Here is a 12001-nt window from a genome sequence, read left to right as displayed (position 1 = left end):
AACAGTGGTCAATCCAGGTCAGAAGTACCTGGCAGAAACCGAAATAGTAGCAAGATTCCATGCTACCAATCCCAGAGCAAGCAGTGGCTTCCCCATGTCTGTCTCAATAGCAGACTATGGACTTTTCCTCCTGGAACTTGTCCAAACCATTTAAAAACCCAGATACGCTAATCCTTGTTACCACATCCTCTGGCAATGAGTTCCAGAGCTTAACTATTCACTGAGCGAAAAAATATTTCCTCCTATTTGTTTTAAAAGTATTTCCATGTAACTTCATTGAGTGTCCTCTAGTCTTTGTTCGTTTTCAAGCAGTAAAAAATGATTCACTTGTACTCGTTCTACACCAGTCAGGAGTTTGATGCCCTCAGATCATATCTCCCCTCAGCCGTCTCTTTTCCAAGCTGAAGAGTCCTAACCTCTTTAGCCTTTCCTCATGAGAGGAGTTCCATTCCCTTTATCATTTTGGTCGCTCTTCTTTGAACCTTTTCTAATTCTGCTATATCTTTGAGATAGACCAGAATTGAATGCAATACTCAAGGTGAGGTCAGATAATGGAGCGATACAGAGGCATCATAGTATTCTTGATCTTATTTACTATCCTTTTCCTAATAATTCCTAGCCCCATCGTGAATTATTTTGTAGAAAGTAATGTTTTGTGAGTTCAAAAAGTGTCTCTGTAATCAATCAAACATATATATAATTGAGTCCCTCTCTTCAGTCTACAATTTCCAGACACGTCACAATAAAAAAAATTAAAAAATGCCCTAAAAGGAAAAATACAATACTGACAGTCATCCATTTCTCAACTTGAATGTGTGAAACATTAACAAGCAAAGATAACTGTCAGATATATGGCATCTGAACAGACATTCAACTTTGCTGTGATTTGACAGTGTGACCAGTGTTTGTTACTTTTTGCAGAATAAATAGATATCATGACAGAGGAATCTTGCAGAGGATATAGTGATCAATTCAGAGGAAGGATAGTGAGCACTGGTCCCTGAAGCACTGCTAATGAAATCGGTACAGTGATGGACTATACATCATTTACATGCCAGATAAGTGTTATAGCGCTCTGCCGAACAGTAAGTCTTTCTTATGTTATTGGGATGTTAGGAGTTAAGAAATGCTTTAACTGCTTTTGCTCTTTTTTTTTTTTGACAGCCCCGCTTATGTGGCCCCTGATGCAGCAATAACAAATATCTGTGAAATGCTGGCCATTGTTGGTCCTGGGGAACAGAAAAACTAGCTGTGACAGTTGCTAAAGCTAAGTTTGCTTATTAACTAGTTTAAATTGTTTCTATAAAAATGATAAGGAAGGTTTTTATGCCAATGATGATCGTTTTAGCTCTAAAAGTTGAATAACTTGAAGCTCTTTGAGGCTTTTCCTGCCTTATTAACTGGTGACTTCAATGTTCGATTAATATACTTACAAATAATTTTTGTGAGACATTTTTTAATGAATTATTCGTACTTTGGAAGAAAGGCAGGAGAAGGGAGGAGATAGGATCTCTAAGGGAGTGATAGGGATAGTAGATGGCATGGATGAGCAGACTGGCTAAGCCATATGGTCTTTATTTGCCTACATTTTTCTATCCTATATAATAATTCTCACCACCAACATTCTAATGTGCCTGCCTGTGTCCGTGGCGCCTTCAGAGTTGCTGAGCTAGGCTCCGTAGCCAGGCTGACGTCACTCACAGCTGATTCCCAGGCAGGGGGAGGAGTAGGGAAACACGCGGAGCAAGTGGCAGGGAGCGGCGCATCAAACAACGACCCTCCTCTCCCCTGCCCCCCCTCCTCCAGCCACTCATGTCCTATGACCCTCCTCTCCCCCTGCCCCCCCTGCAGCCACCCATGTCCAGCGACACTACTCTCCTCCTGCCCCCCCCTCCAGCCACCCATGTCCAACGACCCTGGTCTCTCACCTGCCCCTCCTTCATCCACCCAGGTTGTGTAACCAATTCTTCGGGGCAGGCAGGAAAGATCCCCGGTCCTGCCTGCCCACTGCTGGCGCTGGTGCTGGCACTGACGCTCCCCCACTGTCGGATCGCTGTTCAAAATGGCCGCCGATACTTACAAGGGCGACCTCCAAGACTTCAGCAGAAGTCTCGCGAGTCCGCCAATGGAAGTCTCAGCGGCTATTTTGAACAGCGATCTGGCAGCGGGGGAGCGTCTGCGCCAGCACCAGCACCAGCAGCGGGCAGGAAGGACCAGGGATCTTTCCTGCCTGCCCCGAAGAATTGGTTACACAACCTGGGTGGAAGAAGGAGGGGCAGGTGAGAGAATGGGTGGCTGCAGGGGGGGGCAGGGGGAGAGGAGGGTCGCTGGACATGGGTGGCTGCAGGGGGGGGCAGGGGGAGAGGAGGGTCGCTGGACATGGGTGGCTGGGGGGAGGGGGTGAGGGGGGTCCTGAGATCAGAGAGGTGGGGGTGGAAGGGGGGCCTCAGACCATAAAGGGAGGGGGGAGAGGGCACACACTCACTCACTCACTCACTCTCTGTCTCTCACATACACTCTCTCTGACACACTCTCTGTCTATCACACACACACTCTCTCAAACATACACTCTGAGGAAAACCTTGCTAGTGCCCATTTCATTTCTGACAGAAATGGGCCTTTTTTTACTAGTTTTTCTATAACACAGACATTCATATGCTGCCAGAGAGATGTTTATGTTCCTGTGTTACCCAAATGATATTTTAGATGTCTATCTTTCTAAAATGAATGTTCAAGTTGCCTGTCACCAGCACATGAACATCCTTTTCACCAATGTACTTTAGAACAGGCTCTACATTGGCAGATTCTGTTCTAAGATACTAGTAGAAGTTCAGACATCCTTACTTAGATGTCTAATTGCTGATTTGAACATCCTTTTTAAATGTCACTCCACATTTGGCTGCCAAAGAGACTTATGATTGATGTAGCCATTCAAGGTATTCAATCCCAAATACTGTATATTATTTCCTTCTCACAGCAACTCTTATATTAGACCTCAGAGGTATTTTCTTATGCCAATTTTCACTATGATGTTTAACGAGCATCTAGTGAGTAGACTTTCATGCTCCTCTCGTCATAGGTCAATATCTTCTCTTTCTGTATGTTAAATTATTTTAAATGTTGTTATTATTTCTTATTTTTCCTAAAACTTATTCATCCTTCACAACATTGGAAAGAAAAATGTTTTGTACTTAGCTTTGTACCAACTGAGATTTAGCAATCATTTAGGCGTATGTCACTCATCTCATTCATAGTCTAGGGCCTCTACCAATGATTGTCAGTGGTTCCCAAACCTGGTCCTGGAGGCAGCCCAGTCAGTCAGGTTTTCAGGAAACTCACAATGAATATTCATGAGAGAAATCTACATGCAGTGGAGGCAGTGCATGCAAATATCTCTCATGAATATTTATTTATTTATTTGCATTTGTATCCCACATTTTCCCACCTATTTGCGGGCTCAGTGTGGCTTACAATACTTTGAGAATGATGGAAGTACAATTGGTTACAGTACGATTATGGATTACATTGTGATGAGTTATAGAAACAGAGTAAATACAGGATATCATTTGGGAATAGAACATCAGAAGATAACAATGGTGAGTCGAGAGGTGGACAAATAATATCAAGGTAACATCAAGGTTTAACATTCTTATTTTTGGGTAGGGTTTTAAGGGTGGTGAGGATACGGGAGAAGAGACTTCAGGATGGAGTGTTTTGGTGCGTATCTATTGGTTTGTATGGACTTCATGTGTTTTGATTCTTGCCGTAGATTTTCTCAAACAGATAGGTTTTCAGTAGTTTGCGGAAGTCGGTCAGTTTATAGATCGTTTTCAGATTGCGTGGTAGTGTATTCCAGACTTGTGTGCTCTTGTATGCGAAGGTCGATCCGTGCAATGCTTTGTATTTTATTCCTTTGCACTTGGGGAAATGGAGATTGAGGAAGGTTCGGGAAGATCTTTTTGCGTTTCTGGGTGGTAGGTCTATTAAATCAGACATGTATGCAGGGGCTTCCCCGTGAATGATTTTATGGACTAAAGTGCATACTTTGAAAAGTGATGCGTTCCTTGAGTGGTAGCCAGTGTAGTTTCTCCCGTAGGGGTTTTGCACTTTCGTATTTTGGTTTTCCGAAGATGAGTCTGGCTGCTGTATTCTGGGCTGTTTGAAGTTTCCTCAGTATTTGTTCCTTGCATCCTCCATATAATGAGTTGCAATAATCCAAGTGACTGAGTACGAGTGATTGCACTAGACTGCGGAAGACAGATCTTGGAAAGAATGGTCTAATTCTTTTCAGTTTCCACATGTAGTAGAACATTTTTTTTGTTGTGTTGTTCGCATGAGTCTCGAGAGTTAGGTGGCGGTCAATAGTGACTCCAAGGATTTTTAATGTTTCTGAGATTGGCAGATTTAGTTTAGGTGTGTTAATGGCAGTAAGCTCTCTTGAGCAGGGACTGTCCTTCCCCTTGTCTAAACTTGTACAGCGCTGCGTAACCCTGGCAGCGCTATAGAAATGCTAAGTAGTAGTAGTAGTAGTAAACTTATTCGTGTTGTATTGGGAGGTCAGTATGAGGCATTGAATTTTTTTCTGCGTTCAGTTTCAGCCGGAATGCATCTGCCCAGGTGTTCATGATGTGTAGACTTTGGTTGATTTCGTTAGAGATTTCACTAATGTCTTTTTTGAATGGAATGTATATCGTTACATCATCGGCATATATGTATGGGTTAAGGTTCTGGTTTGTTAGAAGTTTTGCCAGGGGGGTCATCATTAGATTGAAAATAGTTGGAGAGAGGGGGGATCCTTGCGGTACTCCACAATCAGGTGTCCATGCAGCTGACGTAGTTGAGTTTGATGTGACTTGATATGAGCGTAAGGTTAAGAACCCCTTGAACCAGTTTAGGACATTGCCTCCGATACCAAAATATTCGAGAATGTGTAATAGGATACCGTGATCTACCATATCAAAGGCACTTGACATGTCAAATTGTAGGAGGAGTATATTGGTGCCGGTTGCAATCATTTGTTTAAATTTGGTCATTAGGGTAATTAATACTGTTTCTGTGCTGTGATTTGACCGGAATCCTGATTGAGAGTCATGTAGTATGGAGAACTTGTTGAGGTAGTTTGTGAGTTGTTTGGTAACCATTCCTTCTGTTATTTTGGTTATTAGTGGTATAGATGCTACTGGTCTGTAGTTGGTTATTTCGTTTGTGTTTTTCTTAGTGTCCTTGGGTATTGGTGTGAGTAAAATGTTTCCTTTTTCTTTTGGGAAAAGTCTGTTTTGTAGCATGAAATTCATGTGGTTAGTTAGGTCAATTGTGAATTGTTGAGGGGCTGATTTCATGAGGTTGTTTGGGCAGATATCTAGTTTGCATTGGGATTTGGCGAATCTTTTAAGCATTTTAGAGATGAGGTCTTCTGATATTAGTTCGAATTCGGTCCAGATTCTGTCTGCTGGGTATATTCCATCTTCTGGGTCAAGACAGTTTAGGAGTGTTGTGTATTCAGTAGGGCTGGTGGGTATTTTAAGTCGTAGTTGTATGATTTTTTTCCATGAAGTATTTCGTGAGGTCGTCGACCCCTGGTGTGTCTTTGCTGTTGTTTGTTACTGGTGTGGTGTCTAGCAGTTTGTTTACAAGGTAGAAGAGTTTGTGTGTGTCTTTGTAGTTTGGTCCAATCATTGTTTTATAGTGTAGTCTTTTAGTCTGTTTGATGGTGTATTTGTATTTCCTCCGGAGTGATTTCCAGGCATTCAGTGTATGTTCGTCTTTCTTTTTGTTCCATGTGCGTTCTAGTTTTCTGACTTGTGTTTTGAGTATTTTCAATTCCTCAGTGAACCATGAATTTGTTTTTTTCCTGTGTGATGTTCTTGTTTGGGTTGGGGCGATTGTGTCTAATGTTGTCTTGCATATGTCGTCCCATTCTTGGAGGAATTGAATGGTGTCTGTATTTGTTGACCATTCGTTTTGGTAGACCTGTTGCCAGAATGTTGTGGGGTCTATTTTTCCTCTCGTGGTGTAAGTTGTTCGTTCATGCTTGTTTATTTCGTTTCTGTGTGTTTTTCGCCAGTGGAGGGAGATCATCGCTTTGTAGTGGTCTGTCCATGGTGTAGGTGTCCATCTTGTATCTGTGAGTAGGAGAGTTGAGTCTGGGTTGAATTTGTGTGTAATGATGTCCAGTGTGTGTCCTTTTTCGTTTGTTGGATATCCTGAAAACCTGACTGGCTTGGGTACCTCCAAGACCAGGCATGAGAATCACTGGATTATGTTAAACTAGTTAAAGGCCTGTTTCTTAACGCAATGAAACGGGCGCTAGCAATGTAATGAGTTCCTGCCATTAATGTTTCCACAGTTGTATTCTGAATATAATTGTTGTTTACATGTGTAAGATTTCTTTATGTACAATATTTTTGTGTAAACTGTATTACAATGTGGTAAAAGTTTTCCTTGTTCAGGCCCTTCAATCAGTTTAACAATCACATCAGAATAGCTCCTTACTCATGAGAATGCAACATACAGTTGCCTATGTGAGAGACTGAGAGTGACAGTGTGTTTTACAGACAGTGTAAGAGAGAGATACACAGAGTGATTGAGTGTGTGTGTGTGATGTCTGTGTGTGTGTGTGTGTGTGATGTGTGTGAGTGACAAAGTGATGAAATGTTTGTCTTCCCTTCCGTTCTGTGCACTTGCCTCCACTGATGTTCGTACCTCCCTGTATATGATTGTTTGTTAGCGATTCAATCCACTCCACTTCCCTCCTCCAAATTCCGTTCTGTCTGATTGGTTCTTCATTCCTGTGATGTCACGTTTGTTTGCTTGGCAACTATGCAGCGTTCCGTTTCCTCGACGTGAGGGTGGGGTCAATGAGAGCCAATGAAACGCTGAACTACAGACTTACGAACCGTACACTGCCACAGTGCCACGGAGTCAGCTTCAGAATGTTGGAGGTGCTTTTTATTATATAGGATTTGATTGTGTTATAATCACTATTGTTAAGTGGCCCCACCACTGTTATCCCATGTTTGGACTTTTTGTAGTTTGTCTAATATTAGACTCTTGCCTGATATTTAAACTCTGCGGTCTTTTAAAATGCCAGCTGTGGTGTTTAAAATAATTCATGGATGTTCATTGCTGCTATCGGAATATCTGGGTGGAGTGGGCAACATCAGAATTCAGACCATTATCTGGATAAAGTTAGGACAGCTTTTTTTTACTATCCTAACATTATTTGGCTAACGGCCCTAATATCGCTGCTATCACATAATTTGCTGCCAGTGACTTAGCCGCGGGGGCCTTGGGGGCCCGGGCCCCCCAAATTGGGTTTGGGACCTCTGAAGATCTGCTGGTATGGCTGGTGGGAATCCCCAAGCCCCGCCAGCAGAAGCTTTCCTGCAGCGATATTTACTGCTGCGCTGCCTGCCCTGCTTTCCCTCTCCCCATGTGCATCCTTGTTTTTAGTGAAATTGAGCATGTGTGAGCTTCACATATGCTCAATTTCACTAAAAACGACCATGCACACTTTGGCAGGAAAGTAGGGCAGGCAGCACAGTGGCGAAAGCTCCTGCTGGTGGGGCTTGGGGACCCCCGTCAACCCAGGTATTTGGGGTTACGGCAAGGGTCAAAAGCAGCAAGGAGGCGTGGCAAAATGTGCCCCCCCTCTCTTTGTGCTTATGCCCCCTCTCAAGGTCTGGCTGTGTCTCTGTTTGCTGCTCTGTCCACACACCTTCCTGTCACTAAATAGATAGTGCTAAGGTAGTCAGGAAGTATGGATAGTGTCACTGAAAATTCACAGGGATGACCAGCAAGGAGAATTATCTAGCTGCCAGGCTGATATTTGGTAAATCACGCTTCGAAAGTGCTAAACCCCTCTGAGAAAAGCTGCATTGGCTCCCAATCAAAGAACGTATCATCTTCAAAATCTGCACCTTTGTCCACAAAATTATCTACGGCATAGTCCCAGGATACATGACAGACCTCATAGATCTACCAACTAGAAACAGAATCAGATCATCACGATCATACCTAAACTTACATTATCCAAATTGCAAAGGACTTAAATACAAAACAATTTACGCATCCAGCTTCTCCTACGTAAGCGCACAACTATGGAATGGACTCCCAAAAGCTGTAAAAACAATCCATGACCATCAACTTCAGAAAATCACTAAAACACAACCTCTTCAAAAAGGCTTACTCCACTGATCCAACATAAATTCCCACACCCAGCAACACAGCACAACCAATGATCGTACTGGACAGTATACAATCTTCATTCCCTTCAACCTTCACAGTGCCTGACACACACCTACCTCATTTGACCACAATTCAACTTTTTATTTGTTATCAACCGACTGGCGAACGCCTTTACGGTACCATGTAAACCACATTGATCCTGCCAATAGGTGGGGAAATATGGGGTACAAATGTAGCAAATAAATAAAATAACTGCTGTTATTCGGATAATTTATTTTGAATTTGGCTTTGTAGGTAGACTGATCCTTATTAATGGATTGAATTGCAATAGGCAGTTCGTTGAATACGTTTCTCAGTGTTTCATCCAGATCTATGAACATCCGAGTGGTGAAAGGGTTATATATACTCCCTGATTCTAACACATGAACATCGGACTGATGAAAAAGGCATATATATATACCCCATGATTCTAGAACTCGGCATTTGCATTTATGCACCACTTCTGTATGAAAATGTACAGAATACCGGCACTTTCGTGGGTCATATACACTTACTTGAGAAAGGGCCGGCAGGGTGCCAAAGCACTATTCTGTAACGATACACATAAGTGGCATGATTGTGGTTAACTGCAAGGGTGGCGTTCACATGAGCAGAACAAGGACGGGGCTTCCACTTGTGCCCTTGCTACATTAAGCTGCCCACAGTTATGCCAGGTCTACGGCTGGTGTAACTGTAAGGAACATAACTGTCATGTCAGGCGTACCAATGCTGGCCTTTTGTAACAGAAACTGTCTACTGCATTATCCACTTATACCATAGTAAAAAGGGACACAAGGTCAGATTTTTTCATTCTGTATTGATGAAAATGTTTTCTGTCTCTTTTCATAGCATATCCTATTTCACAGTCCCACTTCTGGATAAAGAGATATCATGAATGCTAAGGTATGGTTGGGTAGGGTGTGTCGCCATCATTGTTCCAGCTCCAAGACAAACAGAACATTGCAAAAGAGATCGGTTTGTCCTTACACAAAGAGTGAAAGTACCGGACAGCTAAATCCTGATCTATTGTTTCATTACAGGTGTTCTCTTTTTTTCTCATCTGCAGGGAATATTACATTTCAGCATCACCACTCCCTCCTCCCCCATTTCATTCACAATACTTAGCCTTACCTACAGGGAGCCTTTCCTCTCAGTGTACACACTGGGAAGTGAACAGTGAAAATGCACCAGTAGTATATATCTGTTTTACGTAGATCAGTTTTATTTTTGAAATGCAAAACTTCCATAGAAAAACACAGTCACTATCCATAAGAAAAACAGAAACAATCAGGGTAAAGTACTTCTGGAATTTGGTCCCAAGCTTTAGTAAAATAAAAACATCAAGGTTACGCTGCGCCTCCTATCAGAAAGGATCTGCATTTAAAACATTCAAAGATATGGGTCATGCATTTGGTATACCTCCTTTCTCTGGTGCAGCCAGAGTGGTTTATGTATTATATATAGGTGCTTTCTATGTCCCTACAATCTGAGGTCGATAATCAAAGCCAGTAAACAGAGAAAGACACTGACTGCTGTCAGCTGAATATTACTCCCTCTAAGTTTTGTACCTGGCGCAATGGAGGGTTAAGTGATTTTCCCAGGTTCACAAGGAGCAACAGTGCAAATCAAACTCAGTTCCCTGCTCAGTTGCCCCTTTACCAGTAAACACAGGCTCCTTTCTTTTAACTTATGATAATACCTCTAGAACTGCTTTCCTCACTGACCCCACTTCCTGATGGAAGATCATAATTCCAGATATTTTTCCTTTACAGTTATAATGAGCTTTTGAGAAAAATATCCCAGTTGCACTATAGTTAAAAGCTTGGAGTTAGCTAGCTGCCAGGTCTCTGCCTCCCCTCCCAAAATGACACCCCTATCCCTAGATTCCCAAGCCCTTCTACCATCCCCACACGCTCAATTCTACTTCTTTGGCGTGAAGGGGCGACTCTTGCGGGCCTCTGATTCCAGGTACACTTTTAGCTTGGGACGGGAGGTCATTCTCTCCACATAAGCTGACAGGAGAGGGAAGGACTTCAAGCAGTCTGGAGCCAGATTCTGGTGGTTCTGGAGAAGGTCCAGGAGGTTGTAGTCTGCATATGAAATCTGTGCCAGGAAAAGGAACACACGGTAATAATTCATTAATTATATGCTTTTATTAACCACCTTCCTGAAGCAAAATATTCCACCCTAAGCAATGTATGAAGTAAAAACACTTAATGATAATATTCAGTGGTATTTAACTGGGCAGTGCCAGGGTGGTCTGGGGGCAGAGTTATGGTACTCCAAGAAGTTATATGGCACTGTTGTCTGCATAGCTAGCCAGGCAAGTAGGATCACTTTAATAGCAGTCCTGACTCAGGGCCCTGTTTACTAAGTTGCGCTATAGGCACGCTAGCGTTTTTAGCACTCGCTAAAAGTGAGTGTGTGCTAACGCTAGAGATACCAATAGGAATATATGGATGTCTCTAGCATTAGCGTGCACTAAAACCGCTTGTGCGCCTTAGTAAACAGGGTGTGAAGAAACAGTGTGTTTTAAGCCTGTAAAATGTATTGGATATTTTCCTGCCTTATATCCTGAAGTGTATTTCTCCTATTTGGCCAGCAGGTGGTGTTTCTTTGCTGTAAAGCTGTTACAGAGAAAATGAATGTTCTTTCTTTAGTTCTAGCACACAAATAGGAAGCAAGAAGCAGTATATTTTTGATATTTTCTTATTCTGGGCTCTGATTGGCCCTGGAGCTCATTTTCATTTGGAGAGTACTGGCTTTTGCTCCAGTCTTAGCCAGGAAGAAGAAGAGAGATCTCTTTGCTAAGGCCTTGTAAATAGTTACATTTGATAACGTGAGCAGCTATATGTCCTGATCTTCCCATGTACTTTTCAGAAAGTAAACAAATGTTTAGTTAGTGTTATAATTGATCCATATTTCAGTTACCTGTTATTGTTTGTACACTGTTCAGTTTTTAAGACAATAACCAATTTAGTTTATTGCCTCTTTGTCTGGACTGGTAAAGAATCCTGGTGGTTTATGTGTTGGGTCTGTGAGTGCCTTCTGGGAACTGTGGGACTACTGGGAGTGTGGCTCCAGTAACCTAGAAATCACTGGGGATAATTTGACACTGGGAGACTTGCCCAGAGGTGGTTGTGAACCAGTCGGTGGAAGGAGGGTGCTAGTGTAGAGCACAAGCAGCAGGTGCAGGCAGACCTGAGCTGTGCTGGGGATAGACCTTCTAAGTGACCACAGAATAACCCCAGGCGGGTGGCTAGGCATATCGTGACACAGGGCCCTTAGTCCGGTCAGCTATGTGGGTATGGCACTGAATATCAGCTGAACCCACTTCTGAGTATCGTCACTGACCTGGATATGGGTCTATATTAGCAATAGTTGGTGGCATGTTTTTTGAAAAGTTGTATTTATTAAACCATATAACTTCAACAATATCATAATTTAAATTAACAACACTATCAGGCTTATTTTCGAAAGAGAAGGGCACCCATCTTTCGACACAAATCGGGAGATGGGCGTCCTTCTCTCAGGGTCGCCCAAATCGGCATAATTGAAAGCCGATTTTGGGCGTCCTCAACTGCTTTCCGTTGTGGGGACGACCAAAGTTCACTGGGGCGTGTCGGAAGCATAGCGAAGGTGGGACTGGGGCGTGCTTAACACATGGGCGTCCTCAGCTGATAATGGAAAAAAGAAGGGCGTCCCTGACGAGCACTTGGCCGACTTTACTTGGTCCATTTTTTCTTGCGACCAAGCCTCAAAAAGGTGCCCGAAC

At 42.8% G+C, this 12001-nt stretch overlaps 1 protein-coding gene across 1 annotated transcript in view; it reads right to left on the bottom strand.

The window, feature by feature from the left end:
• Nucleotides 1-9426: 9426 nt before the first annotated feature.
• Nucleotides 9427-12001, bottom strand: part of LOC115456763 (glutathione S-transferase P 1-like) — a 57487-nt gene continuing 54912 nt past the window's right edge. Inside the window, exon 7 of the mRNA XM_030186044.1 lies at nucleotides 9427-10329. Within this exon, the coding sequence (XP_030041904.1) occupies nucleotides 10147-10329 (183 nt within the window). The 3' untranslated portion in view covers nucleotides 9427-10146. The remainder of the gene's footprint in view (nucleotides 10330-12001) is intronic.

Source organism: Microcaecilia unicolor, chromosome 1 (assembly GCF_901765095.1).
Source record: "Microcaecilia unicolor chromosome 1, aMicUni1.1, whole genome shotgun sequence".
NCBI lineage: Eukaryota > Metazoa > Chordata > Amphibia > Gymnophiona > Siphonopidae > Microcaecilia > Microcaecilia unicolor.
The sequence above is the reverse complement of the archived record's forward strand: the minus strand, read 5'-3'. Positions and strand labels throughout refer to the sequence as shown.